The sequence below is a fragment of the Lycorma delicatula genome, chromosome 1, assembly GCF_047948215.1.
Source record: "Lycorma delicatula isolate Av1 chromosome 1, ASM4794821v1, whole genome shotgun sequence".
Classification (NCBI taxonomy): domain Eukaryota; kingdom Metazoa; phylum Arthropoda; class Insecta; order Hemiptera; family Fulgoridae; genus Lycorma; species Lycorma delicatula.
The window spans coordinates 169,794,420-169,813,448 of NC_134455.1; the positions used below are offsets into that span (position 1 = coordinate 169,794,420).

At 29.6% G+C, this 19,029-nt stretch overlaps 1 protein-coding gene across 1 annotated transcript in view; it reads right to left on the reverse strand.

Annotated features, from left to right (window-relative positions):
• The window catches only part of LOC142325409 (GMP reductase 1-like), an 82,462-nt gene extending 65,016 nt beyond the window's left edge, over positions 1-17,446 (reverse strand). The window contains exons 1-2 of the mRNA XM_075367143.1: positions 17,259-17,446; positions 17,053-17,172 (exon numbers count right to left, since the gene is read on the reverse strand). Of these exons, the coding sequence (XP_075223258.1) occupies positions 17,053-17,172; positions 17,259-17,345 (207 nt within the window). The 5' untranslated portion in view covers positions 17,346-17,446. The remainder of the gene's footprint in view (positions 1-17,052; positions 17,173-17,258) is intronic.
• Positions 17,447-19,029: the final 1,583 nt, after the last annotated feature.

The window sequence follows — 19,029 nt, forward strand, 5'->3', positions numbered from 1 at the left end:
GGCTGACTGGATTAGATTCACTAAGGATGTCCATATTCAAAATCTAACTGGAGACATCAACAGCGATGTTAAATATGTGAGAAATGTCATCGCTGCTGCGGCATCAAGGCACATTAATCAAACCTCAGGAATGATGTAACGACACCTGCTCATTGGTGGTCGGATGCTGTGCGTGAAGCTATTAAGAAAAAGAAAACGGCTTTTAACTTTTTTAAAAACAGTCCAATGCAAAAAAATTTAATACAATTTAAAAAATGCAGGCTAGTGTCAAAAGAACCATTTAAACTGAAAGAAGAACCACCTGGAAAAAATATCTATTCGATAACAGGGCAGACCACTTTGGCAGAGGTATGGGAACAAAAAAAAGCGGTATCCGGTGGATCATCTTATTACCATGTTATCTGTATTACGGATGGAGAAAAGCTCCTCGACTAGACACACCTGAGAAATTAGCGAGTTGCTATGAAGCTGTCAGTGTAACGGAAAATTATGATGATTTTATAAAATAGAAAGCTGTAACTGAAAATGATAAATTATTTCATACTCAGAGCAATTTGTACTATCATGAACATTTTACTGAGGAAGAATTCAATTACGCTCTGAGTAAGACAGCAAACAACTGCCGCTGGTCCAGACAACATCCGATATGAAATGAACAGAATGCTAAATGACAATGCAAGGAAGAAAATATTAGAACTCTTTAATCAATTGAATTTTGGAATATATCAACGATCATGGAAAAAAAGAGATTATAAGTATTAAAAAAAGGGAAAAATCCCTTGGACGCACGGAGCTACCGATCTATATCGCTTACTTGCGTACTGGGAAAAATTTTAGAGCGTATGATAAATAATCGACTCATGTGGGTGAAAGGAAACGAAGAGTGGATTTCATCCCATCAAACGGGGCATCGTAAGTTTTATTCCAAATGTTTAATAATGAAAATGTTACATTAAATAGCTTTTTGAATAACAAACATTGCGTTGCGGTTTTTTTTTTTAATTTAGAAAAAGCTTTTGATATGAATTGTAGATACAGCATCTTAAAACAATTAATTATAAGATTGGACGAAAGAAACTTTTGCGTCAGAATTGGAAATCAATATTTGCCGCTCAGGAAGTTAGAAAATGGTGTACCTCAAGGATCGCCCCTTAGCGGAACCTTGTTCACAATCGCAGTGAACAACCTTATTACCGCTAAACCATCCGATATTGGAAGAAGTTTATATCTGGATGACCTTGCGATATTCTACGCCAGCAGTTAAATTGCAGTGGTTAAATACAAGCTACAGAAAGCTATTAAGAAGCTCGTTGAAGTAGCAAATATGAATGGATTCCGATTTTCATCCAAGACATGTTGTGTGCACTTCACTAGGAAAAGGTCGGCTTACAGAAGTCCAGTTTTGATAATGAATAATAGTATTATTGGATATAAAGAAAGTTTGTTACATCTCAATTTGGACAGATACCTTTCATGGAGAAAGCCTTTCAAGTGTCAGAAAGCCCTAAATGTTATCAAGTATCTGTCAAACTTGAACTGAGGCTCTGATAAAGAAGTATAATTGAAACTTTACAAAGCACTGGTCCAATGTAGAATAGATTACGGATCAATAGCGTATGAGTCTGACAAAAAGTATCATCTAAAGAATTTTGATGTGATCCATAATACAGGAAACAGGCTTGCTACAGGAACTTTCTCTACAATCCCAATTGAAAGTATTTTATCAGAAGCTGGAGTTACGCCGTTGAATTACAGAAGCGAATCTACTTCACTAAGATATGCGGCTGATGTCTTGGTTTTCCTAAGAATATAAATTTCGTTTCCTTTTTAAACATAGTTTGGCTGAACGGTATCAAAACAGACCCTCTTTTTCCAGACCTATTGCGATAAGAAAAATGGAGATCTGTGGAAATTATGGTATTGATTTGCCAGTTTACAAAAGAGAAGCCCCACTGTGGTTAATTACAACGATGGAGACTGACTTGAAGATAGAACAGGGATTACTCTACGTTTATATTCAAAATGCTTTTTGACGACTGATTTTTGAAATAAAAATTAGACCCATATATTTACCGATGGAACGGCTTAAAAGCTCTTTAGTCGTACAATATATTGCGAATCCCACTTCTGCGGCCTATCCACAATAACCAGTGTCTACGCTACTTAACAAGCTCTTCATTTTGTATTACATAACAACAAAGAGAGAGTGCTTCTTTGCTCAGATTCCTTAATTTGATCACTGCTTTAAAGAATGGGCTCACGCATGACGTACTTGTTCAAGACATGTTAACAGGAATTAAAAATGTCAAAGATAACGATAAACAATACATCTTAATATGAACACTGGCACATCGATATTCCTGGTAACGAAGTAGCTGATAAACCAGCCAAACAAGCGGAAAATGGCAAAGAAGTCGACATTACTTTAGTTAGACTAGATGATATTAAGTGAAAGCTGTGACACATACCTCACAGTGAAATATATAATAGAAGAGTGCTAGTTACATAGAGAACTAAGAATGAGGCAAAAACTAACCTGTGAAGTGACATTCGATTTATGATGTAACGAAAAAAGAGAAAAGAAAATTATCAAGTTTCTTAGGATAAGCGATTTGTTGAAGCGACTATGATTTTTTTTTTAACATGATTACTTACTGACGTACTTTTTATCTGTGTTTTGTGTTTAGAACAAACTGCGGACTTTTTACACCCGCTTTGATAGTATTGACATCGCTATAGGAAAAGATTGCATATTTTAAATTAGAAGGGCCGTATAGACCTTTATCATCTCGTGCTTTTTCTAGGGTTTTATGACATCTGTTTTTCTTGATATCTGCTTGACAATACTGACTTTTTGACCTAGTCAATTATTTTCATGAAGGTAGGAAAGTTTTAGTTTGTAACAAGAACTAATGACCATAGAATCGACGCCCACTATATATATATATATATTTCCAATTACATCAAATATTACAAACTGTAATTATGAATATTATTCTATCTTACAATAAAAATTAATTAGTCAGTCGGTTGTGAAAATATAATTGCAATAAATTTACCTCAATGAGAAATCAAGAATTGTCAAAAAATATAAAATTGGAAAATTTAATTTTCACCACAATGTCTCATTATCAAAACAATTCAGAAAGGTAAACTCCTGGGGCTTATCATAACAATAGTGCTAGAATGATCAGTAAAACAGATGAGAGTCTGCAAAAGAAGAAAGATTTAGATGGATGATCTAAGAGGAAATGGAAACTAACAGAAACTCAAAGGTTTGGCTGGAAATAGAGAATGGAGGTAATCACATTGTAATCAAACTGCATCAGCGATCTTTCTGAAAAAGGGACTGAAAACACAACCAAAGAATTTTAGAAAGTGATGAACTAAACTGAAAAATTTGAGTTACAATTTGACTCTGATTTTTAAACTCTTGATTGAGCTGGTGATTAAGTGATATGTTATAATACATTCTGGAAATCTTCAGATATTCATCTTAATGGGTTTCTTGATTAATAGACACGTGTATCCCTTGTTTGAAAATGAGTATATAACTGTAGCTTTACATTTTTCTGGATAGCCAAACCAAAATGTTTATTAATCAGAACTCAACAAGAGAATAGTAAGCGTGAGACAGTACTGAACGGTCATTAACATTAAAATACAACTGGTGTTGGGCAGGCATTGAACTGTCTACTTTTACACACAAAGACAAGTGTTAAGCCTATGTCCAATTTCAATATACAACAAAATCTAGATAAAACAAAATAGAAATAAATTTGAATTGAAAAATTCATTTATTCAGTTACCTGGTGAAAAATACTATTTTTTCAAAACCTTAGAAATTTAAGTTATAAATTTAACCAAACCATATGTACGTTTTTTTTACACCTTTTTTCACCTACACCCCTGGGTTGGATTAACACTTCAGTATAACTTTACCCAGGGGAGTGTCCTTTTACTTCTAGTTCCCCTCCACATCCACTGGCACAGCAGGTCAGCTCACCGAGTTTGATAATCTTTAGCCTTTTTATTTTTTGGCGGTGTCTTATTGTCCCTTGCTACTAGAGGTTATCCAGCTGTGACCCCGGGCCCCCCAAGCACAAGGGAGTCATCAGTCTTTTTTTTATTTTATTTTCATAGCCCCAAAATCACATGTGTACTTTTAGTATGCACTTGCACCACGTGGTGAACTAAGTAATAAAGCACTTGGAGATTATGGTAATAGATGTTTAATGGTTATTTTAACCGTTGTAAATACTGATTTTCAAAACTATTCAGTTTGAATAAAATTCTACATTATTTAGTTGTTTTTATTTTAAATGAGTACAAACATATCTAAATTAGTTAACAGCAGAATTTTAAAAATCCAACTTATTTTCTTAAATATTGGAGAAGGCTATAACTAATTTTAAACTAAACATAAAATCAATTTGATCCAAATGAAAACAGTAATATAATCTGTTAAAATGTAATTAACTAAAAAAAAAAAATTACAATGAAACAAGAAGAAAATACAAAATAAAAATTAGGAAACGTTTTCATTTTCATTAGTAATTAAGTATTAAAAAGGTTAACATTAATTTTTGTTTTAAAAACAAATCCCTTGTTTTTCAGTAGCCGAGAAATTTTTGGCTAACTACATCAGAAGGGTAAGGTGTTTTGGTATGCTCTTTTCACTTCAAAATGATACCACTGATTTTTATGAAATATTTAACAGATGATTCATTTCAATTGTCTGAGTGGTACTAGATATGTAACATTTTGAAATAAACTACACAACTAAAAGTTAAGACATTATTTTCTTTCAGCAAAAGAAAACAAACAAAACTGTTAAAGATAATCAAGTAGAATATCAAATCAATAATTAGAAAATAAATTTTAAATACATGTATACAGCGTATTCAAAGAGTCCCCACTACATTCTTAATGGCTGAAAATGAAAAATTTTATTTTTCATTTTCAGCCACTGTTTAGATTATAATAGCTATCTTGTATCTAACCTCCTTGGTTTTTGGGGGACTGCAGGGAGAGTGGCTACAAAATCATAAATATTAATAAGTACCATAAAAGCCTATTTAAAAACAAAACATCGGTGCAATTAATTATTGTTTTCATTCTTGGAAAAAGTTATATCCTTATTGTGTAGATTTATGATAGATTGACACCAATCAATTGCATAAAATTTCAGTTGAAATTACACTGGGTCAGTACACTAAATACATACATTAATTTTCACCCTTATAAAAACATGATTACTTCAAGATAATGAATTGAAGATATTCAGATAGAGGCTATAATTTTGTGAAACTATGCGAAATATGATTGTTTGATATTTCAATGGTTATTTGTAATGTGCAAGCGCCATAAATTGTTTACTCATCGTTGAGTTAATCATCTTTCATATTTGCTCATGATCAAATTACCCTTACTTGTTTCAGTAAGATCACAATAAGCATCCACAAACTCTAAATGTTTGAGCAAGAATTTATAGTGATCATATCACTGGACTATTTTAACAAAGCATCACAAAACTAAATACTTGGATATATTTGGGGAAAATATTGCGCTGTTGGAAAAAATTAATTACAGCCATTAACTGACTAAAGAAAAGCAGCCAATTTTCACTGCCGCATTATTACCTTCCCATTAGAGAACTTTGAATATTCAACCTGAAGGAAGATGGATGGATAAATAGATGAGGAATTACTGAATGGCCATTTGTTCAACACGCTTATTTCCTTTGGCTATTTATAACTAAACAGCTACACAGAATAGGGGAGGTGACAAAAATGTTATTCACAATTATAGGCCCACTAGTCCTCTTACTTTGCTTTCATGGAAAATTGATTAAACAAAAATCTTGTGTAATATCTAGATGAACACAGAATAAAAAAAATAAATTTCAAACTAAAACAATTACATATGATGATGTATTGGAACCATCTAACCAAATTTATAAAGGATTTAAGGTTAATTAAAATAATATCACAAGACTATTGCCATCAAACAGGCCTTTGCACCATGTTTATCTCATGTATTCTAAGCTAAATTTCTAAGATCTTGGTAGCTCCCATTTTGTTTTTTTTTAATGAATAATCTTTACTCTTTTCCATCCTTTTTATTGCTCCTTCTACTCTCTGACTTTTTAATATCTCATTAATTTATCCAATTTGTAAAATTGAATGTTTTCCCCCATATATATATAAAATTCATTCTTCATTCATTGTTTCTAATGTCACTGTCAATTCTTCATTCATTCTTTTGTCTCTATATACCTCTTACCAACAGCTCTCACTAGTCTAACTATTTTAATCAATCCTTTTCTTCCTCTTCATGGTTTAGGCTTGATTAGCCTGTTCTGACACCTTGGTCTCCTACATCTCTTCTTCCATCGGGCTTATTGGTCTACAGAAATTGACATCAGGAAAATTGGATACAGCAGACGCTAATGGTTCTCAAATTCAAACACCAAACAAAAAAATAAATATAATCCTCATAATAAATATAAAATAGATGATTTATACAGGTGTGTTATTAGATGATAATTTCTTAAATATTATGAATTCAAAAATTGCGTAATTTTTGTATATATTATACAAAAAATACATAATTTTTGCCGAGAAGAACTAAATTTTACCGCTTCTAGTAACACTAGGAAAATTATTAAATGTATGGGTTTTCAATTCAAAAACAATAGGTTGATTTTGTGTAAGATGACTGTAATTGTAAAACATGCATTTTTTTCTTAGATATCTGAGAAAAAATGCAACTTCTGATATATTTAAGATGAAACTTGGGTAGACACACATTATAGGGTAAAAAAGTGCTGGCAAAGTGATGCATCAGGTGTTTTTGTTAATAGTAGTACCAGTGACCGTTTAATTATGGCTCATGTGGATAGTGACATGGGATTCATAGATGGTGCTTTTATAATGTATTACAAGAGTGAAACAGATGAATTGCATAATGACATGAACAATGAAAAATTTTTGAAGTTTATTGAAAAGCAAGTTATCCCAGGACTATCGACAAATTTTATTTTACTCATAGATAATGCACCTACCATAGTAAGCAAAAAAATAAACCTCTGTTATGCAATTCCATTGAAAAAAGATATTAAACAGTGACTCCAAAAAAATACAATTAACTAGGACACAGATCTAACCAAAAAAGAACTTTTACAAATTGCCAAACTACACCACCCAGAACCACAATGTGAATTAGACGAAATACTAAATAACAAAGGAATTACAGAGCTTAGATTGCCACCTTATCACTCATTTTTTTATCCTATTGAAATTATTTTGAATCTACTTAAAAAAAAAATTTGAGGCTGCAATAAGTGCCACATGGCGTTAACAGAACAGAGAGCTGTTAAATTAGATGCAACTTCATCAAGTACTATAGAAGACTGGAAAAGATCAAGTGTCGAGAGTTCAGGAGATAATGGATTCTTACTGGAAAACATTGCAGTACTGCATTAATGGAAGATGCCATTAAAAGCATACTTATAAATATAGAGATGGATGATGATGAGACATGAGATTGGTAATGAAGACAAATTGTAAATTAATTCCGGTGGAAGTGAAACTGAGTCAAGCTCAGAAATCGAGGACTATTGGCCTATCAGAGAAGATAGTTCTATGGAAATGTATACGAAACTGGTTGACTGTATTAAGGTAGTATAGATCGTTTATTTATTTAGCAAATTAATATAAAAATATAATTTTATTTTTTATTCCACAGCTATATCCAAATTGTTGCCATTCCATAGGCCTATATGTCCAAATTATTGCTAGCTTTCAATATAATGCTGTAAACTATGATAATTAATAACTGCAGGTTAAATTTATTTCATTTATGAATACAGTAATTTAAATTAATATTAGGTAGATTTTAAAAAAAAATCTATCTATTGTAATGGGTACCATGATTCAAATTCTGGAAAATTTTGACATATCTTCATGTTTCACATCCCCCAGATTCCAAAACTACAGTCAGTTCAAATGTTTATATATATATATATATATATATACTTCACTTTCCTGTGAACACGAAAACTGCCATAATTTTACACCAATCATTTTCAAATTGATATATAAAATATAACGACCCAAAATCTTGGTCAAGTTTGTTAATGTGCAAAATCGAACAATGGAGGTGGAAATGGGGGGGCTTTTTCGAAAAAACAAAATATCACTATAACTTTCTTATTACGTAAAATATTAAACTCATTTAAAGTTCCTATTATTCTTTGGATAAAGGCCTAAAACTTATCTAAATAAAGCTTTTTATATCACCAACCACTGGCCCAGGGGGTGGAAAAAATGTGGTTTTGAAGACAAAAAAATCATATCTCCCTTAATAGGCACAGCATCAAATCGATTTAAAGTAGTTGTTAGTCCTCTAAACATTACCTAAAACTGTTGTTTGAAATAATTTTTGATATGACCAACCCTTACGGCAAGGGATGATAAAAATTTTGCTGGAATTGTAAGATGGGGCTTGTTGTATGTTAAACATGTGAAACTTTTTGCATATGCAACCACTGCCATATTGAGTAAATTTGAAGTTTTTCTTAACTTTAAGGTGGAAATCTTTTTTAACACCTACTTAGCACTGGTAAAATCTACCTCCACCTTCCAGCGTGGTGAAAGGGTTTTTTTTAATTGTGATACCATAATCAGAAAGAAATTACAGGTTCCAAAAAATACAGTAACCTATTTTAAATGGACAACATATCTTCTTTAGAATGGATTGACAAGCATGTCACTTTTACAGTAGGACTAAGCCCAGACTGTAACTGCTGTGTTATATTTCCATCTGTGTCAATAGCCAAACAAAACAACAGTGATGTAGTCCTCCACAAATATGGACTTCACCTTGTCAACTTGTAACAGGCAATCAAATGTCATGTACAAACATCTATGAAAATTAGTGTTTACATGAAATCACATTTCCTTTGAAACCCTCTTAATGAAGACATTTTAATTTTAAATGGGGATAATAAATGTTAATTTGAAATCTACATGAAATCTATGCTAATTAATGCAAATATGGCTGAATAATTGAACATTAACTGTGATAAGCATTTGGTAATTCATATGTTTACTTATGAGTGAATTCTGCGGTACTCAAAAAATACATTGCCTCTAAGGGAATCAAAGCAAGAACCTTCTGGCTGAAAGACAGATATTATCACTTCAACACAAATATCAGAGAGTATACAATGTTAGCAAGACTAATATTATTCATAACTAATGCAAAAATAAATGGCTGAAAGACCTTCAGCTATAGACATCTCCAGAAATGATACAAAAACTTCAAAAAATGGAAGTTAATTTATTAAAGTTTTACTGTACTTTATAATATATGTTATGAAAGTCCTTCAATAAATAGATATTGATAAAAACATTAAAATTCAAAATAATGGATTATAAACAAACAAAAACCATAAATAATAAAATAACACAAATGCTTTAAATCATACAAGCAAATTAAACTATAAAATTATACTGTACATAATTAAGGTAATTAGACTGAGTAATAATAGACAATTTTATAAGAAATTGATGATAATAATATGCTTTAAATCATAGAAACAAATTAAACAACAAAATATATAATACTTAAATGTGACATATAATTATTATACATAATTATATAATTAGACATGATTTAAAGAGAAAAAAATTAGAAGTTAAATAATAATGACGTGAAATGTGATTATTAAAATCAGTTAACAAAATAAAGCTAATAAATTACAGTAATAAAACAAATATCCAGCTTTAGAATAAAAAACTGACAAAAAGTATTATTTTCAGAACTACATTCATAGTACTTCTTGACACTTATAATACATGGATATTTAAAAAAAATCTTTCAAAGACCTTAAAAAACCTTGTCCTTTTAAGTTGAAAATTTAATGGTATCAATGCCCCATATATAGAAGTAATCTGGTCAAGTTTGGTTAAAATCGGTCCAGTAGTTCAAGAGATATAAGGTGATTTAGGTGACACTGAACATATACATGTACATACAAACATCTGGAAAATTTCCACATTGTTTTTGGGTACGTTAGGTATCAAAACATAAAGATCTGATGAAAACCGCATATGCCCAAATTGGACCGATTACAATACTTTCCCTTCTAAAGCTATATCTCTGCTATAATGCTAGTCAGGAAAGTAAAAATAAACAGACAAATAAATGAAAAGACATGTGCAAGTATGTGTCCATGCAGTCTTGCACATGCACACACATGGACATTTTTAAAAAATCTTTCAAAGACCTTAAAAAAGCTGACAACACAATTGTATGAATTTCCTGTCACACAATTTCCTCTGAAATTCCTGTGGCTTTTTTCTGATGCACGGCTTACACACACAACTTAATTAAAAATATTTATAATTTTATTTAAATATAATATTTATATATGTAAATGTTTTGTTTGCATGTAAATTATATATGCGTGCGCTCACACACACACACACACAAAGAGAGAGAGAGAGAGAGAGGGAGGAAAACTGTGTCTCATTAATTATTTAAGATTATAATTATCAACAACTGAGTTAGTTTCCCAAATTTTCTATCAATTTCAGAATGTAGTCAGAATAGTCAAATATAGATCAAAGTGTTGTTTTAAATATTTTATTTATTGCTTTTTTAGTGGTCTCCCTGAAGTTCTACATAATTTTACCAATGTGTGGACAGCTTATGGATCATAAAAGTCATAAAAAGTCCCAGGACATGTCACAAGCTAATTGTGCAGGAAATCTTTACTTTTTTGGCACTCTGAAATCAGTGTACTAGTGCCTCCATCAAAGGCCAAAACAAGAAAAAATCACAGAGGAAAAATTGGACTTACAAGGGATGCTCTTAGGTTTCCCAAACAATTTCATACAGTTTTTCCAAAGTACTGTGTTTCTAGCATTTTTAAACAGAAACCTCACTGAATGACTGTCAGCTTCTTTTCTTCCTGTAGGCATCTTTCACTTTGTCCAAGAGCTGGCAGTAATATGCAGAATTCACAATAAACATTTGTGGAGATAATCAGCATGTAATGCACTTTCCCAGTCTCAAAAGACATTTATGAGGTTTTTTCCGGCTGATGGGTGCATTTTCAACCTTTCAGGGCAAGGTTCTCCATTCCTAGGCCATTCCATATTCATTGATTTCGACATGGGAATGTAGTGGATGGATCCATGTCTCGTGACATTTGACTATTCAAAGCAAAAAATTATTTCCTTCATGTTGAAATTGATTCTGGAGCCTTTGAGAAATTTCCTGTCAAGCCTGTTTTCGATTTTTGGTTGGAAAGTCTTTGAAATTAACTGGCACAGATTTTGAGGAACCCAAGGTGTTTTGTGGTAATGGAATGGCCACTTCCATAATTAACACACACTTCTGATTTTTATCAACTGTAAGGTGCCAATTGTCTTCAATGAGAACAAGGATCTATCAAAGGTTATAATCTGTCACACTTATCCTTGAACGCCTATTGAGACTCATTTTTTACAGTTCAAGAGTTCTTTAAAATTTGCTGCTTCAGGTCCAGTCATAGAACTGGATACTTGACATAATATGCTAAAACGCAAACACAGGCTAGTAAAAATTTAGGACAGTTTGACATCCTATTTTTCAATGGCAATGTGGCTGGTGTCCATCCCCTCTCTTAACCATCAACATCCCTCTATGCCAGCCCACTCATATTTGTATGTGAGTTATGAAGATGAAAGACCAGTTTACATTTGACTTAGCTTCATTTATTACAGGGAAAATTTTTAAAAACCTTTTATGTATATTTTCCCCCCTTAATTTGCTAAAAAAAATTGTTTGTAGTAATTCTACAACATCCACACATTGAATATATGGTACTTTATAACAGACAAAATCAAGGGAGGCAATTTTAGTTTGATCAAATATCAAGGGAAAACAATAACAAAGCTATTCTTTTCAACAAATCATCTTCGTAGGAAAATTACCATTTTCTACTAATGATGTAAATAGAAATCTTCTATGTTAAATATTGTATCAGGGAATAATAGTTTATTTCCCATCAGACTCCTCTATAGGTGATGAATTGGGTAATACTTAAAAATACGCGTATACCAGGTATCAGGGAAATAATTTAACATCACCAACAAAATCTGTAATGCTGTCTAGAAGTAAAACATTAGCTAGCTAAAAGTTGTAAAGAAAAAACACCAAATGAAGATCTTTTGAACTAACAGCAACTTGAAGGAAGATGAGGATAAAGATTCCAATGATGGAGAGGGCAGAAAAATCAAGGGAAATTAATAAGTAAACATAATCAAAGAAGCTAGAATGAGAGAACAATCCTCCACCTGGCTACTAGTACAATTGATACGACTCCAACAGTGAGTTGTCATTTTTATTTACAATTTATTTACTCCTTAATAAATAACTGTTTATTTTATTTTATTACATTTTAATTGTTTTGGGTAAATTCTCATATAAAGATTGACAGAAATATAATTAATAAACACATTCCTAAATAAAAGCCAAACTTACAACTTAAAAAAAAATCTAACAAGTATACAGTAAGTAAATATAAATTAGTGTATAAAACTGAAGCCTATCATTTTCATCACTGTAGTTATAAAATAATATAAATTAACATAAATAACAATAAGTAATTTCTGTAAAGGTTCTATCTGAAGTAGCTTAATCTTACTGAACTGTGAATACACTTCTAAAGACAATCAAACAAAGAACAAACCAGAAGAAAATAAAGGATGTTAATGAGTGTATTCAAGTTGTGTGTTACATGTAAAATCATTTAAAAAAATTGTATACATTTCTTTTAAAGAACAATATCCAATCCCCAGTGAAATAGCTTGATCTCAATTGGCCCTGAATTATCTGCTTGAATATATTGATTCAGTATTGAAAGTATGATTCCTTCTCACTAAGGGAGCTTATATTTATATTTAAAAACAAGCTACAACTTGAATGAATAATGAAATCTATATTGTTTTAAATATTATCTCTTTTAACTTTTTCAACAATAGTAGATGTTTATTTTTCAAGACAACAAAATTATTATTAAAAACAAATTTAGCTCCTAAAAAATTAGTTAAGTTTTTAACTCATATTGTAATGACTATTATTACCTACCTACCAAAAGCAAACATAGTCCTGTTAACTTGTCCAATTTTATACATTTTAATTTCACATCTCATTTTAACATTCATTCCAATTTTTCCCAACCTACTTGATCCACTACTATTTCCAGCTGAACCATAAAATTTACAGTACTCTGAACTGATATAAATAAATTTAACAAATTCAGTAGACTATTAATCTTGTGATAATACACTGAAGCCTAGATTTCAGGAATGTACATCAGCATTGAATCTAAATTTAACACAAATTTTAAGTACAAAGCATTAAACAATTTTATTTTTATAATCCATGAATCTGACTTAATTAAAACGTCTGGAAATTTTACCAAATGCTAATTTTACTCTTTTAACAAGTTTATCTGTAGTTACTGAAAATTTTCCAGAGGAAGATTAATTAAATTTTTCTTTGTTATTATAATACATAGGCTTATATTTCTTATTTCTCCATTGTTTCTAAATGGAACAACAATAGTTTTCAGACTAAACAATTATATTATCAAAGCAGTGTTGAGCTGACATAAGTTTATTAGCGATTCCTCATCAGCTAAATTAATAATCACCAAATCATCTACACACAATAAATCATTATTACCAGTTGTATTTATCCTTTGACAATCAATATGCCAACAAATAATGGAAAGTGAAAAATACTAAGATAATTGTCTATAGCATCTGATATTTGAAAACAAATAAAAAGAAAAAACTGAATAAGTTTTTATAAGTGGCATATATATACATATATGCCACTTTTTAAAATGCTATGTTTAACAGCCAAAAACAAAATAAAAATAATATCCAAATTGTTCTTCTACCAATTATGTTATGAAATTTCTCAAAAACTATATAGCACACACATTATTCTAAAAATTGTAATTAAAAACTCATCAAAAGATAAAAAACAATAATCTAATATTAATACTACTTAAGACTTAGAAGTAAAAAATTAGTTTGGTACCAATAATTTATAATAATTACAAAATATACTATCCAGAAATTGATTCTGTGAGGTTTGAATAGAAAACATTCATCTTCAAATTAGAAAACATTTAACTAGTTTAATAGATAATTAACATTAACTAAAATTAATCTAAATTTAAAAAAAAAATCTTTTTACGTGCACTCTGCTGTATCATGGTTTCTGGTTGTCATAAAAAAATGTGTTTTGAAATAATATTTTGTAAATAATTAATATTTTGTGTTTTCAAAATAACCAACAGTGTTTGACATGTTCATCATGATTTGATTATCATATTCTCAGTTCTACAAAGGCTTGTTTTAATTAATTTTTAACATTCTATCAGTTATAAGATAAAATTAAATCTAAGTATAAAGAAATTACTATTTAGAATGTATGTATACAATATAATTAATTTATAGGGAAAATATTTATATTTGTTTTTCTCAGCTTTTCCTGGACTTGGTAGAAGTGAAGATATTAGTATTGTAAAAAAATCTTTTTTTCTGATAACTACGATCACAAAAAATTTACATTGAGTACAACTCAAGAATGGAAAACTTTTTCTATTCATTTTATAAATGACAGCCTTCCAGTTGGTTTGCCTAAATTTTTCTTACTTAGTTATTATTTCTTTTATATTTTGTTTTTATATATTTTCTTATTTTTTGATTATTCTCTTGTAACTGCTACTGAGGTCCAGGGTGCCTAACACAATCTGTGAAAATTCCTGCATAATTTCAAATTTTTACAGAAAAAATAATAAACTTTCAGGGAAATTTTTTTTTAATTTAATCTTCTATGAACATTTTTTGTGGCAATTGACTGTAAGGCTCGCTGAAGTATTACTTAAGTAATACTTTTATTGAAGTCAAACCAATAAATGAGTTTTTTAATAAGAATTGATAATTTGGCAAAAATATATTTAATTTAAATTTTATTATATCTCAATGACCCAGATTAGTGGTAAAAGATTTAATTATAAGGGCATCAGAAATTTTGTAATAATCCTATTCTGAAATAAAGCAGTACAAAGAACCCACTTCTTTAAAGAACTGGGCCCTTACTACATTCTATTTGTTTCTTTCTGAAAACAGTAATAAGTTACATATCAGTCACATTCTTCTGAAATTCTTTTTTCACTCTAATGTAACCTAAAATCTCTCATAAAAATTTTCATACAATTCCAGGGTTTCCCAGCCAGGAATAATTTTTTTTAAATAGTCCAGGTTTTTCCAAGTGTTAAGACATCCTGTGACTGTTTAATAAACAAAATGCACATTAGTTGTTGAGTGTTCTATTATTTTATTACATTAAGTGTTTAGCATACCTTATTATATTAGAACAAATTTTTGAACAGTAATTGCCAACATCTTTTGTATAATCCATTAAATGAATTTTAGATTATTAGCAACACATATATCCCATCTAAAAGATTATCATACATGGAGATCGGGAGTGTTTCAATATTTAAGGTAATTAAATAATAATTTACATTTTGTATCATGAACTTAACTAACTTAACCATAAAATTCATTAAGCAAGCAGTAATTAAAATAAAAAAGCAGCTACTATGCATTTTTGCAATTAATAAAATAATGAGCTAATGAAACAAAACATATGAATAACGCGTATAACCTTTAACATTAATAAAGAGAAAAAAAACTGTCCCGTCAATATAAAAGTAATGTACTATTGTGATAAGATAATTTTTTTAGTATGAAATGAAGTTAAATAACTAAAATATTTATCACTTCAGGAATAATAAAGTTTCTTAACCCTAATTTAATTATGAAAATAAATAAACAAAGACGAAACAGATTAGCTTCTTCATTATAACTGCGTATTACAATTACTTTCATTTTAATGGGTATTAGCACAATGTGCCAATACATCCACTTCAGATCTGGGGAAATCCTCTGAACAAATGGCAGAATGAGAATATAAATTTTGAAGTTTATATTTTAAAATGTTTTTTTAAAAGAGTGTGTACATTCTATTAATATGATTTTCAAATGTGAATATTTATTTTTTTGAAAATGTTAATAAAATTGTTACTAAATAAATATTTATGCAAATATGGGTGAAAAATAACCACAAATTCAATTACGTTAATTTTAGTTGAAATTACAATCTCTAATATTAGTATTAATCATATCTGATTTTTTCTAATGTGAAAATCAATTAGATACTTCTGATAGAAGAGAAAACATTTTTTTTTGAAAGGGCAAACAGACTGACTTACAATAATACTAAAACAATAAAACTTAAATTCAATTTATGGAAAATTTTTCAATCTGAATTCATAGGTTGAATTTATATCAAAAATTGATGTGATAGAAATACAAGAAAATGTACTTCATAAAAGCTTTAATTTTTAAACATTCAAACATCTACAATCAAGAAATTGTAAGTAAATTATAAATATCAATACTTATAATATATATTGCTTGTTCTATTTTCATTTGTAAATTTTGTTGCTTACTTAAATTTGTTTATTAATTAAATATATTTTAATACATAGCAGTTGTCTATAGTTAATACCATAATTTTAAAACTATGTCAGTTGGCAAAGAGTAGAAATAAAAATGATTAATACTAAGAACCAATCTGTATGTAATAAATTATAATATAAATAAAATAAAATATATGAAACACAATGTAAAATAAGTGACAATGGTATTGTTTTAATAATTATGTTTAATTAGGTACAACCATTACTAAAGACTAATAATATGCCTTATAATGAAAAATATATATAAAATGAGATAATGGTTCCATCTGCCGAGTACAGTTAAAAAAAAATTACAACATGAACAATGCATATATTATAAAATATAATCCAAATAAAACTATCTGACGAAAACCTTGGCACGTTTGAAAACCATCCAAATTTACGAGATTCTACCACCTAAACTATAATTTAAACTACACTATGACACTAACCTTGGCAAGTGCTTTAGCCATTTCAAATGTTCCTACGGTATCCATATTAGATGCAATTAATGGGATACCCTTGTACGTTTTCTTCGAGTTTTTAAAGGTGATTTCTCGAAATAAATTGACCTACAATATATAAAAATGATTACAATCCGACAGAAAATATGAAATATTTTCAAAAAGTAATTAATATATAATCAATTAATACTTACATCAGCTCTACTGCGAAGTGTACTTCTTTTAGGTCTCAGTAAAACGTCTTTAAAATCTAACTTTATTTCATTTATTATATTAGGCATAATGACAGTTAAACGGCGCGACAAAAGTCAACGGAGCACGAACTAGATTATACGAGTAACACCGTCACTGCACTACAGACAACCACCGGCGCAGTCAGACATATCAGTTTACTTGATTGGGCAGGTTGACCAACAAAACATTAAAATACATTGTAAAGCATATTTCTTCTAACTGTGCAAGTGAAGTAGTAGTAATAATTGTTTTGTTATTTTCATATCATATTTTCCTGTAAATGATAGACAGTAGTATTTTGGTTCTACCTGAAACATTAATCTCGTAAATTTGATGATTTACTAATCTAATAAAAAAAAAATAAAAATATACGTAGAGAATATGTGACAAAATTATACGATGCTTTTATATGTCTGTTGGAATATGTTTGTATTCCCTTACTACCCATATTCGCGCATTACATAATACATTTTAAACCGTTTCGTTTCTTTGGTGGAAAATCGTCCCTTTTACTCTAAATGAGTAGTATCAATTTGTTTTGTCCTCATGTACTTCTCATTTTTATAAGCTTCAAACACTTTTTCAAAAACAATGTTGGGTTATGAAAAGTTAATTTGCATTCTCTAAATATTTGTTTGCACTTTTCAAAATTTACATTCTTAAGGAAAATTTTCTTATTATCCTCTTCATATAAACTGTACAACATATTTCTAACAGAACCTTCAGGGATATTTAATTTGTTGAAGAAGTAATTCCATATACACGCATTATATTTAGTCTCCTATGTTAAAGAACAAAGTTTTGTAGGTTTCTTTAGTTCTTTTTTTTGAAAAGCAACAGTTACATTATTTACAATAACTGGATGCTACACTATGTATGGTAAACTATCTAAACTGTAAATCTTTTTTCAAATGTTTATTCTTCCATCTTAAGAATTAAATTTTTACAGTTGTGGTTATCACATTTCAAACAACAAAGAGATATAATAGCCTTAGCAGAAATATTTTTACCTTAAGTTTTTGAATAGGCAACTCTCTTTAGTTTGTTTCTTTTTATACTTCTTTTCCAGAAAATAGGGTTTGATTTATTCCAGTTCTTTGGTGGTATTCTTACAGTGAAAGTGGTAGAAGATTTCCAGATGCACCTGTAAGAACAGTCAATTTGTTTGGTTCTTCCTGAAGCATTTCATTCAAATTATTTTCTATAGGTTCCAAAGAAATTAAAATGATTACCATTTGAAAAGTTGGAGTAAGCTAATACAATAAAGAAAATAAATACTAAAATGAATGGTAAACAGCTTTACCCTAGCAGAATAATAATACTAGTCACATAATTTGTATAGCATAAATACAATTCAACTGATCTTAAGTTTTCATACCTCTAAACTGGCATCAAATACAATCTTCATATTACTGGATTACTTACTAGTGCATAGAAACCTGGCTCTGGCTTGCATGTACAAAATAGCCCACTCTAAAAAACTGAATAATCAAATTTACTGTTTGGATGTATAAAGAGGTGTTACAGGAAAATGATCAATATTCACTCAAGAAAGAAAATGAAGTTCTTCATAATCAGCTGCTAACTGTCTTATGAGAATAACTATTCTCATAGAATTTGGACATTAGATTATAATTACATGTGAAGATATTGTTCTATTATTTCACTGTTTGTCTGATATCACATAGAATGTAATAAACATTCTGTGCTTACAATAGAGAAGCGATGATA